Source organism: Citrus sinensis, chromosome 7, assembly GCF_022201045.2.
Source record: "Citrus sinensis cultivar Valencia sweet orange chromosome 7, DVS_A1.0, whole genome shotgun sequence".
NCBI lineage: Eukaryota > Viridiplantae > Streptophyta > Magnoliopsida > Sapindales > Rutaceae > Citrus > Citrus sinensis.
This window is the reverse complement of record NC_068562.1, coordinates 7,317,292-7,334,457: the sequence shown is the minus strand read 5'-3', so window position 1 is coordinate 7,334,457 and position 17,166 is coordinate 7,317,292. Positions and strand designations below refer to the sequence as shown.

Here is a 17,166-nt window from a genome sequence, read left to right as displayed (position 1 = left end):
GTGTGTTCACAGGGCATGAAAGGGCGTGGGGCTTTGCATTTTGGTATTGAATGGCTCACGGCCGTATACAAAGCAATGAAAGGGCACGCAGTTTAAGACACCTCTTCTTTTAGTAGGCCACGGGCTTGGATTCTTGCACCTTCTCTCTGTCTGAAAGTGTAAAAGAGCAATTGACTGCTCAGTTCTTTGACTTCTTCTCGAAGTGCATAATTTGCATTGAGCGTATGTTAGCAAAACTTGCAGTCTTTATCAGACAGACCAAGATTAATTGATTACGGGGAGGCTTCTTCACTGTTTGTTAGATTCTAGCATTAGATCATCCTGTCTGCCATAGTTAATGGTCTTTAAATGCATGTGATGGGATTTGAAACCAATCGAGTCGTGTCACCCGTTGACGGTAATTTAATAAGCGTATGAAGAAACTTGAATTTGGAATTGAGTGTGGTTTGGTTTCGTAACTTTCGTTCAAGTGACCAATTCAACTCAAGAAGAATCCAATTTTTCTCAAGCACTTTCTCTATGCAAAATTGAGCACGCAAGCATCTAGCGGGGGGAAGGGGTAATAGAGGCCTAATTGCAAGGCCTGGATGGTCACACATCACAAAGGCAGCGTTGACTAACCCACATCATGCTCAAGTCACTTTGTCAAATTTGCAAAATTATGAAAGAAAATAACAATAATTCTTCAACAGATGCAATTACGCATCATCAGCCATGTCAAAAGGGCAAGTTTAAGAAGATGCTTAGGTGAATTTGATGGTGAAATCATGCCTTGCTCAACTAATCTGAAGTGGTTAGACAATTAATTAATAACAGTAATTGTCATCACTTTGGCAAAATGCCATAGCCCATAGCAGTACAAACAAGAGAAACAAAAAAGCTTCTGCTTGCCCCCACTTTTAACACGTAAAGTCTAAAATAGTCAAAATTAATTAGTTGAAAAAAGCCAAAACCATTTAACCCCGCGTTTTGTGTTAACTTATACTACCATCTATGGCCCTTTACTTAACTTCCATATTGAGAACTCCAACTAATTCCCTTCTACCAGCTTATGGTTCCAAATGCAGGCCTTTTACAAGCTCATTCATTCCACAGAGCAAACATAGGAACATGATGAACCAAACCCAAATTCAAAAGCCTATTGTTAGTTGAATGATTCCCTCCGTTATCATCATCACAATTTTCGTACTTGGTACCCGGCGATGAGAAATAGCCTTGAGTATACTCTGCCCCGCTCATTCCAAACTCACTGGTCAAACCCACCGGGCACTTTGGACTCTCTGGATTTGATGAGTTCCTGCTGCCAGAAGCACCCAATGAGGTCTCATTGTTGGTGTTAGTATTTTGATGTTGATGATCATCGGAGTTGGCACTCCACACCATGTCAACCAATTCATCAGATGCTTCACCATTTGATATGGCAAGAGGCTGAGGAGATGCGGATGACGCACAAGAATTATAGTCCTCGAGAACAAGCGGAGCAGAGTCTTTCTGTGAGCGTTTTGCAAGGTCACTGGCAATCAGTGTGGAGCTTGAGCAAATTCTCTTCACATCATACCTACTTATATCAAAATTTGTCACTGCACTCGTCCCCCTAAATTTGATTGCAGCAATATCATAGGCTTCCGCAGCTTCTTCTTGTGTGCCTGCGTTGTAACAAAGTTATTATTTCTAGTTCATCTGAATAGGAGGTGGCAGACTGATCATACTTGGAGACTAAATGAGCTATATAGTTAGTGACTAAGGCCAATTCATGGAGGCTAAAACGTTGACACTATTAACTGCAGGGCCATAATATATAGTTTTTTTTTTAACTATCAGATGGATTCCCAAATCTTAAAAGTGCAAAATTCTTTTCAGATTTTCATTTCTAGAAATGATAATAAAACCACTCACACAAAGCATAACAACCCGATACAAAGATAAGACGATAATATCATCAAACTTAAACCTACTATAATTAATCAATAATATCAAGTTAACTACTAGATTTGAACACCTATGTATAGGGTTTTCAGAAGTGGTTAAGTTATGATCATAACAAAAAGAGTACAAAATAAAGACAATGTCTATTGTCTAAGCAAAATTTACTTCCACATGGAACCAAAACAATGAGAGACAAAAAAGGAGCTGAAGCTTACTAAATGTTCCAAGGTACAAGTCCTTGTTCCCTGCAACCCTTCCTATTCTGGCTTGCCACCTTCCATGCTGATGGTGCCTGTCAAGAGACATAAATAAAAAGGGACTCTAACAAAAAAATGGAAAGTTGGATAGATTTATTGATTGGAAGCCTTTAATAATATGCCATGTATACACATATCATAACACTTTCACATGTTTATATAATAATGTTTGCCTATTATTGTCTATGATAATTGAAAAAGGCTGCAAAGTGCAGTAAATAATGAAACTTTATCATTGAATTCTCTTTCTACCATTACCTTGTCACTCCTCTGTAAACTGAAGCTCCTCTTGAGAACCCACTGCTTTTCCTGTTAATATATTGAAAAATTTAATCACCTTTACCAATTTCTCACTTGTAAATCTTCAAGTTGAAATATTGACAGAAGTTAGAATACCTTCTCAAATTAGCAACAAACTCTTGCCTGGTCATATGCTTCATTTCTTCAAGCTCTTTCTCATAAGTACTCAACTAAGCATTCGAAAACAGTTTTAGCTACTGAATAAATGATGATTTTTTTTCAAAAGGGTAAATGAAGTAAAAATAAAGAAATTAATCAGCTTTCTTTAATATGTGATGTCAGCAGCAAACTTACAGGAAAATTGATATGAGTAGTTGCACCCCAATATTTCAAGGCAGCCAAATCATAAGCCCTTGCTGCTTTATCTTCTTTATCATAACCACCTGATTAACATTTTTGTAAATAAGAATCAAGGACAAAATATATGCACAAAAGCTTAAGTTAGTACACAGTTAATAATTAACAACAATTATGAATTTATCAAAAAATTAACAAAGGGTATATGTGGGAGTTTCACTTACCAAGGTAAACTGTAAAAAAGAAAATTAACCCAAAAAAAAAAAAACAACTGTTAGTATATTCTTTTCAGCCAAAAATGTAAAAGAAAGAAAAGAGTAACCGTTACTTAATAAAATGAAGCAGAGGTAACAAACTTCTCTCACCTTGTCTTCCTTTTCTTGTTTGACCTTCTTTTCTGCAACTGTTGTCCCACAAATGTGCCTCATATCTTCCAGTCCATCTATGCCTAACAAGTTTCACAACATACACACAAACTAAACTCAAAACTATCAAAATAAATAAATGCCCTTCATAGTTAAAGAAATTAAAACGATAAGAATCTATTAAAAACTTAAAAAAAAAAAAACAGTATGTTTAATGTGAACAAGAAAAGAAAATGAGAATCTTAAAAAATAGTATTTCTTAAAAAATAATAATACCTAGTGACACCTCGATACTGAGAAGTTCTTTGCCCAAAAGAATCAATAGATTTGCGAGGCACCGGTTCTTTAGCAGCAGTTGCTTTTCCCATAGGCCTTTTACGATTATCAGCAGCAACCCCTTGCACTTGCAAAGGAGTAATTGCAGTAGTAATAATCGGACCATTTTGTTCTGCTGAGGTGGGATTCATGGCAAGAGAGAGTGGCTGAAATCCACAGTTGTTTCCTTGATTAGTATCGCTTGCTGCAGCAGATTTCTCAGCAGAAGAAGAAGAAGAAGCAAAGGGAGTTTGCCTTAGCCAAGACTTGAATCCAGCAACAGAAGTTGCACTCTCAAAAGGAACGTGCTGATGCTGATGAAGAAAATGATGATGGTACATAACATCATCGTTATGGGTATAGCTAGGGTTTAGGGTTTGTGTTTGTGGGTGATGATGATGCTGATTGTAGTGGCGGTGGATGATTGATGATGGGTGGCTTGTCAGATTTTCAGTAGTGGTTTCTAAGTCAAAGTCTCCATTATTATCAACATTGAAGCAGCTGCTTGGTACTATATTGACATTGATTCCATTATGTTGGTTCTGGTCATCAGCATCAGTTGATGGAGAGTTCGAGTAACAACATGACCCCAAGAAATCTTCAAGCTTTGGACCTTGATGACGATCCTCATGACTTGCACCACCACTACCATTATTCTCATATCTCCAATCTACAACCAAAACGAAACAATAAACAAAAAACCACAAACTTGGCAACATGCAGCAGATTTTTTATTATTATATTTTAACTACATGCAAGTTCAAATAAAATAGGAAATAAACTAAAACATGTTACCTTGAGGAACATGAAGAGAGAGAGAGCCATCAGAGCGCAGAGGCATGGCTGTCAAAGGAGGCTCGTGATGATGATGATGAGTAGAAGAGAAACAACTTTGTGGTTGTTCTTGTTCATCTCTGTTAACAAAATTACCTTCATGATCGATCCTCAGGTGAGGAGTCAGAGAGAATCCCAACCAGTTACTCATTTCTCTAAGAAAAACAACAGCAACAAATTATTGTTGAGGATAATAAAAATGTTTCTGTCGTTGTTATCTTGGTCTCTCACTCACTCGCTCTCTCTCTCTTGATGGGTCTGGTTTCGTATTAATATTACTCTTGGACTGGGGACTTGGGATTTTTTATAAATAATTTTACAAAGTTTGCTCTCTCCTCTCGTCTTATATTCCCACCCAGCTGCTCTGTGTCTGCAATCTGTATCTGTTTTTGCTAATGATGCATCGAGTTTCGTGCCTTTTCTTTCATTTCCTTATCAGATTTTTGCAGGGGTGGCCATCACTTGCGTTGTTTGGATTATTACACTGCAGTCCTCATGTTTCAGTTTATTTTACATTACTCTGGCGTCAGTGTTTGTGTTTTTGATAAGACATTACCGTAGTTTGTTATTTCGATTAGTGTTGGTTTTCTTTAATAAAATTTGATGAACATTTTATCCATACATCTCAACTGGTGAGTTAATTTTTGAGTACTGATTAGGCTTTGAGTTTCCGTAACTTTGGAATTCGTCTGCGCTAATGATTAAATTAATAATGTTTCTCTCCTATATTCTCTTTTCAATTTGTCAGATGATGTATTTCCATTCGTTTTAATCGTTCAGCGGGCTCGTTTCTTCTGTTATTGGAATTCTAATTGGGCTGGTTGTCCTTTATGATTGAGTCATGCTATTCGCACCCCGTTTCTAAGAATCATAAGTTTTAAACCCCACTTCATTCCAAAAATACCCTTATTATTTTTCTGCTACCAATTACCTCAATGGTGTTATATTAAGCCACGATCTATTTTATCTTATTTTTAGAATGTAACAGGTTTGTAGTACCATCAAAAAAATATTTATGTATGACAATTTTCTATGAGGAATGAAAATATTATTAGTCCATTTGTTTTCATTTTTTTCCCTTTTGGTCAAAACCAAATTCTAACCAATATCAAGAAAAAAAATGATGAATTTTTTTTTTCTTGGATAGATCCTCTCAGTTTTATATTGTTTGCTATAATTTCAAGAAATTAATGTAAAATTTTCAAATAAAAAATAAACAATAAAAAGTTTAAGTTGTTAGAGTGGATAAACAAGGTTTAGTATGCGATGGGATGTAAGATAGTTTGAGAGAGAAGATTACTTGTCCCCTTATGTAATTCCAAAAGAAATAAAATTGTAATTTAAAGAGAGTAGGTTTTTTTTATTACAAATAATAAAAAATAAATTATTTAATTTCTTATTTTGAATGAGAATTTAATTACAAACTTAATTAAAGTATTATGTTAACAAATTTCTTACAGTCACCTTATTTCATAATTTATGTTTATATTTTAAATTTTAAATGAGAAATATAAAACTTTATCAGGGAGTGAAATAGAACACGAAACCATAAGCTCCTAAGTAGTGGGAGGAGCGTAGGACTCTGATCGCGTGCTTGTTGAAGAATGAGTCAGCAACTCATAGGCAATGGCTTAGTTAAGGGAACCCAACGAAGCTGCAGTGGAGATAGAAACCATCCAATAAAAAGAAAATAATTTAAGATTTTAGGATTTGTTTGTATTTTAAAGATAAATAATTAAAAAGATTTTTTTTAAGATGAAAATTTATGAAAGATGATTAATTTTTAATATATGAATTTGTATTTTATAAATTTATCTAGAAATATTTTAAGAAATAAAATTCAAAATAGGTGTAATAACGATTTTGGTGGGATGCTTAGAGCTTCAGTCATTTGGAAAAAATATATATATATATTGTAAAATAATTGCTGATAAACATTGATTAGCCACCAGTTTTTTAAGCTCCACTCTGATGGATTTGTTACAGGATCTACTCAATGGGCTTGTAATTTATTACAATTGGGCCTCATCTTGGGTGATAAATATTATAATTATTTCAATTGAAAAATATATCGTTACACGCGTGGTTATTTGTTATGATCTTTCTTAATAACAAAGTGTGAAAGAAAGGCAATCGATTCTCAGGTAATATTATGATTTTTAAAATAATTGTTGTTAGTTGTACTATATAAATAAATAATTTTAAAAAAATCAGTTAAAATTTTCGTAAAATTTATTATTTTAAAGTGCTGTAAATTTTAAAAGTAAATTTATGTGTTTAGTAAATATTACTGTTAAACTGCTGGAAGAATATAAATAATTAAATTAGATATAATATTAAATAAAATTTATTTATATATGTATCTAAATTTTTGTTATTGTGTACATATAATAATTGACAACAAAAGTGAATATTTTATATTATTAATTTTTTATTTTATTATATCAATATAATTAGTAAAAATAATAATCTCTTAGAAGTTAATGATTTTATTTCCTAATTAACAAGGATAATTTTAGATTTTTATAATATATATGAGGATATATATAGAATTTTATTAAGTGTAAAATTTGTTGATACAAGATTATGGTCGAACTGGGCAATTACCATATTATCACGGTAACACTTAGATTTGTAGTTGACTGGGGGAACAATTTTGTGCTGCTTCCTCTCTTAATGAACGAGATCTCATGACCTTGAGCTCTCTCTTCAAGGTCTTCTGCACTCACAACAACCAGTTAGGGGGACGTCGGAGGTTTTTCCAGCATAAACTCTCCGACGCTTAAGTCAACAATTTAGATTTACTTGGAAAAACTTATGCCACCAATATTGTGGCATAACTATTATTATCTTCGTTTTAAGTTAAGAGAAACTGGTTTTAGACTTAAAGATAGAAAAGTAAAAGAAATTGTAAAATAGAGAGAAAATTAATAGAGGTGAATGCCAATTTAAAGTGTCTAACCCTTTTACCGTTGTCTTTTGTATCTTTTATACCCAATAGGGATATTTGGATTCCTCTTCCTCACGATCATTATTAGGTCAGTTGCACCATCATGGACACCGCAATCGTTGTTGAGAGGGCTTCGTGCCTGAATTATTTGGAGGAAAACCACATACTGTTAACTGTCGTTGACCAAGTCTTTAATCCAATTTGACGCTAGCCTCTCCTCGCATGCCCTCTGACCAGCCACAATTGAACGACCAGCCTTATGCCTCCCTGGGGATGAGTTTCCACTAGGAGATGCTGCCATAATAGAATGACCAACCTTATGCCTCCTTGGGGATGAGTTTCCACGAGGAGATGCTTTTGACTGAAGAGAGCACATTTCTGCTCATGAGTATCTGGTAATAACGCTTTTTGCCCAAAGCAAAATTAATTCTTAAAATCAGATTCTGATAAGTCCAAAATTTATTGTAGAATGGACTGATTTTGTCAAAAGTGACTTATAAAAAAATTACTAAACACTAAAATTAGTTTTTAACTTGTCAAAATCACTTTTGAGTATTTTAAAAGAATATCAATTTTAGCCTTTTAAAAGAATCTCAAATGAGTCCTTATTCTAATATATTGAGTTTCACGGAATAAATTGAACGATTTTCCAAAAAAGATTTCTAATAGTGCTGAATGAGTCGAAAGTTTTAACGAGCTAGTTGAAAATTATCATACTGAGCATACCAAGATCTTATATTAACTATCGAAAGATCAACAAATATAATTAAGTATTAGAGCCGCCCCAATTGCAGTATCCTTCGAAGCACTTTAAGGTTTTAATCATGTTTGGACAAATAAAACAAAATATCTTTGTTTATCATTTGCACTGACTATTAAGGGAACCAAGTTGACGATTAGCAAAATTAATTTACTTGCTATTTACTATGAAAGGCAGATCAGTTCGATTCTATTCCTATTCCTTGGCACGATTGTTTTATTTTTTATCATCTTTGTCTACAATTGGGTGTCTTCTAAGAATTAGTTGGTCCAAGATTTTCTAACACAGACGAAGAGATCCCCCCACACCTAATGCAGTTAATTAATTAATTGAATTTTTTTCATTTTGATCACATCATTTTCACTAGTTAATTATTTGTCCCACTTCTTAGAAAATTAATTGTTTACTTCACTGTTTACTTCATGTGAGATTAATTAATACTAAAATCTAGCTGCCAAACCAGGAGAAGATCTACATGGAGGGCTATTCTTTTATTTTCATATTAATTTTTCAAAAAAAATATCATTTGAGTGGGGCATTTTGAAATTAAGTAGGGTCAATTCTTAGGTTATTATTTTTTATCATAATTTTATCTCCAATAAATTAAATTTTTAAATCCATTATTGCTATAGAAATTCTAGAATACATCAGAGGTATCATATCAACCACATAATAAGTAAATGATGCATGATATGTGTACATTTATTCTAAAAATCCACCATACAAGTAGTGATTATATTAAATTTAATTACACATATCAATGGATCTAGATATGGTGCAACTGTGATACTATACCACGCTTTTTGTCTCTATACTGAGAAGTCGTTGGATGGAAAATTAGTGAATCTAACGATTGAAATTAGTTAGTGAATAAGTGAAGTTAGCATTGGCATTTGTTGAAGGTGGTAAAATTTGATCCAATAAACAATAGCATTCTTTTATGTTTGGGGAAAAAAGTTAGGGTTTAACTGATTTCATTTGACAATTAATGGGGAGATACCGAAATGGAAAGAAGACGATCACAATTTTCTTGGGGAGGAAAAGATTTCGATGAACACGGACTCTCAGCTTTCAGCAACTACAATCCATATTGAGGGGTGGTAAAAGTTTGGGAATTAGGCATATATGAAGTATGAGTTCAACAAATTCGCCATCAGTTTCGAAAGGCTGAGACCCCTTGTTCAATACCACCATTTCCCTCTTCCCAACCAAACCATTTTCAACAACAAACCATGTTGCAAATCCACTGCATGATCACTCACAGATCTCTAAGCTACATCAATAGACTAAGCCAATGGGTTTTCTTAGATTTCATTCAACTTGACAAACATTGCATAGACCAACAATATTCTTGCAATGCCTGCAAACGACCCACTTTTATAATACCAACAACAACAACTTTAATGAACCATAAATAAATAAAACAAAACAAAACAAGCCTTTCACTAAGAGAAATCCCAAGTTCAAATATTCAATAAATCATTATGCAGAAAAAAAAAAACAAATATTGAAATTGATTTCAGATTAAAGAAAAAAGTATTCAACCTTACATGCCTAACCATTTTCTCTGAATTCCCCTCTCTATTTCACAATTTTTTCTTCTGCTGGATCGATAATTGAAACCCATTAAATCGAAATGTAAAAGTGACTTATCAGAGGGCCTTCGTTTTCGCAAAGCTCCTTTACCCACTATCAGTTTTTTTACAAGTCATTTTACATTTTCTTAACTGATTTCCCTGTTTCCTTTAACAAAAACGCGGCCATTTGTAAAGTATTGGATCACATCCTTTTAAATCTAGTGGTTACACCACATGAAGATAAAAAAGTTTGGCATGGTATCACAATCATATCATAGCTGAGTCTCTTATCAATATATATTAATTGTTTATATTGCTTTTAATATTTTCTCATTCCGATAAATTCTAAAATACATCAGAGGTAATATAATTAATTAATGCATAAATGACGTATGTACTTAAATTTAATACAATCTATCATAAATGCACACATACCTTGACATAATTTGCTTATTGTATGGTTGACATGGCACCTCTAATGTATTCTAAATATTTTCATTCCGGAATCCATCCTCCTACTGCTAGCCTTACTTGACCCATACTAATAATTGGTCAATCCATCTCATGCACGTTCACTGTTTTGCTGAATATGATCTCTGCTTGCATACATATATAAGGTCCAATAAAACGATTGATGACTCTAATATTTGTTTTCACCTAGTCCTTTTTTAAATACCAAACCTGAAGCCTAATTTAGCTTTTGTTAAGCCACTTTGCTTTGTTATTTAATCAAGAAACACACGATCATTTGTTATTCTGTTTATGATGAAAACAACGTATTAGAAAATGATCTTAAGTCAGTAATTTGTTCACAAAAGGACTCACACGCTATACAGAAATGCTTTTCTCATTTAAGCAGCCTACTAATTTATTATTAATTACTTTGGGGTTAACTGACCAGTTAGTTCCAAAATATTAGCACTACATTTCTAATATATAAAGACAAGGATCCTACTATCTTACATGCATGTAAGATACATTCTTCTCACATGAACAGTGTGTGGGTCCTATAAATATACTGTTTATGTGAGGTGAATGTATTTTACATGCATGTAAGACAGGGATTGCCTAAAGACAATAATCTTTTTAAGTTAATGTGAAGCGACGCCTATGATAACCATTGTATTGTAGACTTATTTTAAAACTGATTTATTAAAACAAACAAAAACCATTTTGAAAATAATATAATTTCTTTTCATTTCAATTAACAAAAAAAAAAATATCACTATTTTTAGATCAATCTTCTTAATTATCTATCCATAGGCATTCATAAATAGGCATACGCTAAGTTACGTTAACTTAGGCCCTCCCTCGTAAATAAATAGCACTAGGCTAGCCCATTGCATGCCTTGGTTAAAGAAAAATGCATGCATTGCACGTGCAAAAAGAACGTTGGTGCTGGCAAAAAATTTTACCGTCCCATGATCCCAAAGCCCAAGGTGACAAACGAGTCCAGTGTTTGATGATTTGATTACTTCATCAAGGCCATCCGATCTGCTGACAAATTTTCATAATGTGACTTTTGAAATAGTTACAAAATCAGGTAGGTCCCCACTTAGAATTATAAAAATAGAAAACCCCCCCATTTACCTTCAGCAGCCTTTAATTGATGTTTGTAGTACAAACAATAACGGTACCTTGCTATTGCTACTTGGTAGCTGCATGTGGCATGTAGCTTGTCTGAACAAACTTTATAGCTAGCTAGCTCAGCTCTCTCTCTCATTACTCAAGCATCACAAAGAAAGCCATCCCTCCCCCACCAACAACGCCCCCTGCGGCCCCTTTTTCTGAGACTCTAGCCTGTACATATATATAGAAGCACTGGTAGATGAGTTGGTGCTCCCCTTTCTCTCACAACTTGAGAGGGTTGCACTTGCGAGTCATTGAGCAGCTACTGAAAGTAATAAGCTCTTCAAAATTCACACAGCAAATATTAGCTAATGGCTTCAACGATGGATAAGTCGTCACCAGCAACGTTCAACAAGGGAGCATGGACAGCTGAAGAAGATAGGAAATTGGCTGAGGTCATAGCAACTCATGGGCCTACAAAATGGAAGACAATTGCAGCTAAAACAGGTACCATATAATACACACACACACTCAATCGATATGCCTCCATTAAGATGCATGTTTGATGTAATATAAAGCTTGATTAATTATTGGTCTTCGATTTTAATTTGAAGGCCTCAATAGATGTGGAAAGAGTTGCAGGCTAAGATGGATGAATTATCTTAGACCAAATATTAAGAGAGGGAGCATATCAGACCAAGAGGAGGACTTGATACTTAGGCTACATAAACTCCTAGGAAACAGGTTACAATTTTATATGTAGCTTCAATTTAATTAATTCGTCAGTTTGATTTACATTCTGATTGATAATAAGCCATCTTTGGTACCTTAAATTTTGTCTTAGGTGGTCTTTGATAGCTGGGAGATTGCCGGGTCGAACTGATAACGAGATAAAGAACTACTGGAATTCTCATTTGAGCAAAAAGATTAAAAATCAGAAAGAGAAACAAAGTGGAGTTTCAACAAGTGAAGCTTGCAGAGATGAGAAGAGAAGGGCGACGGAGGTAATCGACAAAGCAGAAGCTGTGACTGCGAGCGAAGAGAGCAAGGCAAATAGTATAGCTGAAGAATCATCAAACTCAGATAATATCAGTGGTAATAATGGCTTCAATGTAGATGAGTTCTTTGATTTCTCCAATGAGGATCCTTTAAACTTGGAGTGGATTAGCAGATTTGTTGAGCCTGACGAGGGCTTTAGGTAATGCTTCTTGTGGAGTGGAAACTCTGTGTTCTCTGTCAAAAACTGACTCAGTTCCATTATAATTAACAAACGTTTATGGGGATATTCATAATTTATATGTAAAATTATTTATCTATCATGAAAAATATGGTATTGTTCATGACGAGTCTGTCAGTTCTTAGTAATTCAATGTGCTATATTTTGATTGCATAAAAATATACATGCAATTAAATTTTAACCATACACTGTATGACACTAGATTTTTTTAAAAGAGCAACACAGCTTGGATCAGTGGTAGATAGAAAATTCACAATCCACAATAAAATGTTGTTTGTGCAACACGCCCTCACTCTGTTGAAAACCACCTTTTTTTTTTTTTGGTTATACCCCAATTCTTTTCCCATATTTTCCCCACAACTCAAGGGCCAGGAGTGAGATCTTGAAGATCTGGTATGGCATAATAATTGAGGTATTTCTAGAGAAAGAGCTGGGGTTACCAAACAGTTGTTTTGGTATATTCGTGATTCTCCATTTTCAGCTCATTTTCTTTGCTACTTTGTGAAAATAATCACTGCTACCAGGCTGGCCAAGAGGAAAATGAAATTGCAGCAAAGAGGAGGAAATAATTGCGGACCCAAGGCAATAATTGAACAAAGAAGGCATAGCCAGAACCATTTACGCACTGAAAATTTTGGCCCCTTGTGTAATTAAATCGTTATGCAGATTCTATTGGTGTGAAAAACTGACAGCAAATTGATAAATGATAATTAAAGGCGGTAAAAAAATTTGTCTGCATCATTGCAGACCATCATTTTAATATGATGAGACAAAAGGCTTGCAAAGATGTGCTTAGTAGACCCCATGTCAATGACAAAAGCAGCACATGTTACACGAAAAGTTAATGGAGCATTGCTGATTCAACAGCTTGCCCGTAAGGAGGGTATTTAGGAGTTCAAATGTTCCCACCAAACAAAAAACTCATAATCATTCGAGCTACCACCAACCATAGCAACCTTAACAACGAGAGAAACTTACACGAGCAACATCGGTTGTTGGCATTACAAGTGTTTAGACATTAGGGATTCCCTCACTCGCTCACCTCAACAGTCTAATAATATAGTACTTTGCTATTTGGCAGAGCAGGAATCTCACAATAGATCCGACTTTGAGCCCCACTGCATTATTGGACTCACCACTTCAACATACCGAAGTGCTGAAATAGTGTACGTATTTCATGCAAGGTTCTCATATATCACTTCAAAGGGATTTAATTTGGCAATTCTATCTATTAAGAATAATATTTACACAATCTGACCAACTTGCCGATACATAGCAAGCAGAGGTGGCAATAATTGCAAATGGAAGTAAGAAGTATTATTATGTGCACCACATTAACATTTCATCTTAACATCGAATATACTCAAAACTTGTAATCTCATGACGGTAAATTGAATTTTGAAAAGAAAAAAATAATAATAATGGTAAGCATCTGAATTTTCTGCTATCAATCTGTCATCCCAATGAGACTTCAGCGTAAGAAATAATGGTGTTCCATTTCTTGTCTGGAAGCGAAAAAAGCTTGAATTCTCTACTGGAGAAAGAGCAGTAAAAGACATTAGAGATGGGAAAAGGCAAAAACATGAATGACAGGTGTTCGGCTGTGTGCTCTACTTAACTTTCTTCACTGATCGGTACAATTGGAGATATGATAATATAGTAATGAATACAGGAGAAACATGGACTTACAGTATGAGCAGCTATATAACATCAGCAGACCAGTAACATTAAATTAGCCCCACGCCATGGAACAAGCATAATTGACAATCAATTTACCATCAAAGCCAAAATTCTGCAAAGGGCATGCAACAGTCGATCAGCGACCGAAAAGATGTAGGCATGTAGCAGAAAATTCAGAACTCAATTAAGTCAGATGGGAGAATCTTAATGAAGAAAAACTTAGATTAAAAACCATGTATCTGGACAAGCAAACGAATGTATCTATGGCAACAACAACAATCGTATTTCTGATTTTCTTGTTTGGAAAAACAAATGAAACATTTATTAAAAACCATGCAGAACCTTTCTCCTAAAATATAACATTAATAATTTGTTAATAACCATATTCAAAATTGACAAAACATCTTTAGAAATTGAATCTTAACAAGGATATGCAATGACTACAAAGTGCATAGTCATTTTCTTCATCAGGAGAGACAACAGCCACTGTCAATCACAAATATAGTTAGACAATTTAATTCTACAGTAGGAAAAATATAAAACAAATTTCTTTCCCTTAAATACACACTCAGGTACTAGGGCTGTATAAACGATGGAACACCATCAACACCAATAAATCTACAAACCCAAATGAATGATTTATATCATTGCAATGTACAAGGTTCTCTTATTTCATTTATATGCAACGTAAACACAAACTGAAAACATTTCTCCATGACATTTGCCAATAGAGAAGCATTATATTTGCATCATGGCTTCAGGGTTCCCTTAACTAACAGCAAAAAGAAAGAAAGGCGTCTCCTTTAGAGTAGTTAGGAAGAACAAACCATGTGCAGATCAAGCCATTGGTTGGTCTTTAAATGCAAATTTTACCACAAATAAAAGATGACCGATTTCATTATTACTACTTCATTAATGCATATGGGTGCAATCATTACCAGATAAAACACAAAAAACAATTAAATAATAAATTCAACAAACTCTTTGAACATATAACTAGATAACAAGTATCTATCATCCAAGATAAGAAAGGTTGTAACAAACTTACATTGTACAGATCAATCACTAATTCATCAGGGTTTGGTGAAAATGCACTATTGACATACACAAACTGCACCCACAAAAAAAAAAAAAAAAAAAGAAGAGAGAGAGAGAGAGATCTTAGTACTCTGAATCTCAGAGGAAAATATATTTGGCAAAACATCAAATAGCATACCAATGTCTCCCGCCCAAGATGCCGGCATAGGAATTCAATCACTTTTGCAAACTTATCAGATCCAGATATCTGCCCAAAGTGTACAGCATATAAATATTAACATACAGCAATTATATGAAAACCAAGATCGCCCTTCTCCTTAAATGAAAAAAACAAGGTTTCTTGATAAAGGGGGGGAAATAGTTCAAGCCAGACAAAATCATTAAAAACCAGAAGATGTTGAACTTTAAAGTACACTATTTTTTTACCTTCAGAAATGGCTTATATATTAATTACCTTCAATCATGTTCCATTTGTTATGATTCAATTTTGCTATTAAGTCCTAACCTTATCTCAGTGTCACGGTTAAATATCTTCAGAAACAGAAAAGAAAAAGGCCTTACATTGAGGCATCTCTAATTCTCCATGGTATAAAGTTAGCAAAAGAAGTCGATATTTTCCATTTAACAAACTGAAACAAACAATTATTTTATATTTTAGTAGCAAAGCTGAAAAAAAAAAAAAGTTACAGTGTACTAACATATATTAGCACTTAGCTCCTGCAAAATCTCCTTCCAATTAAACTTCGCATCAAGTTTACTGTCAATAAATTCAATCCACAACTCCCCAATATCTCACAAACCTCACTATAAGGAATATTGTCAATAGTTAACAAACCAATACAGTGGCAATCCCAGAGTTTGACAACAGCAATAACAACTACAAAGATTGAAATTCTTTCAGGCCATCAAAATTTACTCTTTGCCCAAGAGCCTACACATAAAAATCACACAAATGCAAAACCCAAAAAGGATTTCAAAATCTTGATCTTCTAATACAAACACATACATTATATCAAAATCATAGATTAAAAGAAAAAAGAGAGAGAAAAACAACAGAAGACTATGAATTTTACTCTTATTTGAACTACCCACATGCAAAAACTCGTCATAAACAAAACCCTTAAGGATTTTCACCTATAATATGTTAAAAAGTTGACAATTTTACGAAAACACAAATTAACATAGTGATCAAAGGGGCACCTTGAACTTTGCTTGCTTGAGTATAGGAGCACCACCAGTGGCTCTAAAATGAACAACAACTGCATCAAAGAACAACACCCAATAGAAAAGCGAATTAAAGAAAGTTCAAAAATCCGAATACTGCACGAAATTACAAATTTTTATTAACTAAAAAGATAATTAAGAAAAAAAACTGCAATCATCGGTGATAAAGGACTCGCCTTTTCGAGTAGAACTCGGCGAGTCAGTTGCCGCCATCTCTGTTAGTCGGATCAAACACCGTTGAGTTGTCGACTCGCACGCAATCTTTTCATTTATTTCACCGTAAGATAAGTTTTGAAAGAGAGCGCAAACAACATTTGGATCCTTCAGTCTTTATATTTTCTCAATTAAGGACATAGTTTGTCCATTTATTTAAAATAAGCTCCTCGTTATGTTGAAAAGACCAAAGTGCCTTTACAAACGGTTAAAATTTGTATATCCGATAAAATTTTACATGGCCTGGTTAATCTTGTTGTACCACAGCTTTAATGATCGAGTGATTTTAACACTCAATTGAGGTGACGTCACTAGGTTATTTCTATTGTAGCACGAACGAACTTTTGGGTTCATTTCGACCATGTTTGTACTAAAATACGAATGAAATTTATTTTATCAAATACAAAGGGAAGCTGTTGCTGAACACTACTGAGTTTTTAAGAATTTTTTACCATGTGTCTTTTAATAGTAGTGTATGGATAAGATTTCATTTCTTTTATTTTTTTATTTATTAACAATTAATCAATAATTAAGTTATTTACTCGGAATATACTCATATCCTAATAATTTGGGCCAACCTCTTATAAAACGAGAAAGACTTGTGAAAGACTGTGAGATAATTAA

At 34.0% G+C, this 17,166-nt stretch overlaps 3 protein-coding genes across 3 annotated transcripts; 1 reads left to right on the top strand and 2 right to left on the bottom strand.

Moving 5' to 3' along the window:
• Positions 1 to 730: 730 nt before the first annotated feature.
• On the bottom strand, positions 731 to 4,687 carry LOC102627784 (AP2-like ethylene-responsive transcription factor AIL1). Its single transcript, XM_015532002.3, has 9 exons — positions 4,256 to 4,687; positions 3,422 to 4,130; positions 3,146 to 3,228; positions 3,005 to 3,013; positions 2,778 to 2,866; positions 2,580 to 2,653; positions 2,442 to 2,492; positions 2,142 to 2,218; positions 731 to 1,646 (listed from the first exon to the last, which is right to left on the bottom strand). Exons 1-9 carry the CDS (start codon positions 4,443 to 4,445, stop codon positions 1,081 to 1,083), a joined length of 1,848 nt encoding a protein of 615 aa, XP_015387488.3. The 5' UTR covers positions 4,446 to 4,687; the 3' UTR covers positions 731 to 1,080.
• Positions 4,688 to 11,194: 6,507 nt separating this feature from the next.
• LOC102616427 (transcription factor WER-like) lies at positions 11,195 to 12,647 on the top strand. Its single transcript, XM_025102233.2, has 3 exons — positions 11,195 to 11,657; positions 11,765 to 11,894; positions 11,995 to 12,647. Exons 1-3 carry the CDS (start codon positions 11,522 to 11,524, stop codon positions 12,350 to 12,352), a joined length of 624 nt encoding a protein of 207 aa, XP_024958001.2. The 5' UTR covers positions 11,195 to 11,521; the 3' UTR covers positions 12,353 to 12,647.
• A 933-nt stretch (positions 12,648 to 13,580) lies between these two features.
• LOC102628076 (ubiquitin-like protein ATG12) lies at positions 13,581 to 16,671 on the bottom strand. The gene is made up of 6 exons (XM_006465863.4): positions 16,506 to 16,671; positions 16,306 to 16,364; positions 15,284 to 15,352; positions 15,116 to 15,178; positions 14,077 to 14,179; positions 13,581 to 13,921 (listed from the first exon to the last, which is right to left on the bottom strand). Exons 1-5 carry the CDS (start codon positions 16,540 to 16,542, stop codon positions 14,120 to 14,122), a joined length of 288 nt encoding a protein of 95 aa, XP_006465926.1. The 5' UTR covers positions 16,543 to 16,671; the 3' UTR covers positions 13,581 to 13,921; positions 14,077 to 14,119.
• Between the last annotated feature and the right edge of the window lie 495 nt (positions 16,672 to 17,166).

Bases quoted from the DNA above. Each gene is read 5' to 3' on its own strand.
- LOC102627784 (XM_015532002.3), bottom strand. From the start codon at position 4,445: ATGAGTAACTGGTTGGGATTCTCTCTGACTCCTCACCTGAGGATCGAT. The intron at 4,131-4,255 runs GTAACATGTTTT...TTTTGGTTGTAG, and splicing joins CTCTCTTCATGTTCCTCAAG to ATTGGAGATATGAGAATAAT. The intron at 2,493-2,579 runs GTATTCTAACTT...ATATATTAACAG, and splicing joins TTTGTTGCTAATTTGAGAAG to GAAAAGCAGTGGGTTCTCAA.
- LOC102616427 (XM_025102233.2), top strand. From the start codon at position 11,522: ATGGCTTCAACGATGGATAAGTCGTCACCAGCAACGTTCAACAAGGGA. The intron at 11,658-11,764 runs GTACCATATAAT...TTTAATTTGAAG, and splicing joins GACAATTGCAGCTAAAACAG to GCCTCAATAGATGTGGAAAG. The intron at 11,895-11,994 runs GTTACAATTTTA...ATTTTGTCTTAG, and splicing joins CATAAACTCCTAGGAAACAG to GTGGTCTTTGATAGCTGGGA.
- LOC102628076 (XM_006465863.4), bottom strand. From the start codon at position 16,542: ATGGCGGCAACTGACTCGCCGAGTTCTACTCGAAAAG. The intron at 16,365-16,505 runs GCGAGTCCTTTA...TCTTTGATGCAG, and splicing joins GCCGAGTTCTACTCGAAAAG to TTGTTGTTCATTTTAGAGCC. The intron at 15,179-15,283 runs GTATGCTATTTG...TTGTGGGTGCAG, and splicing joins ATCTTGGGCGGGAGACATTG to TTTGTGTATGTCAATAGTGC.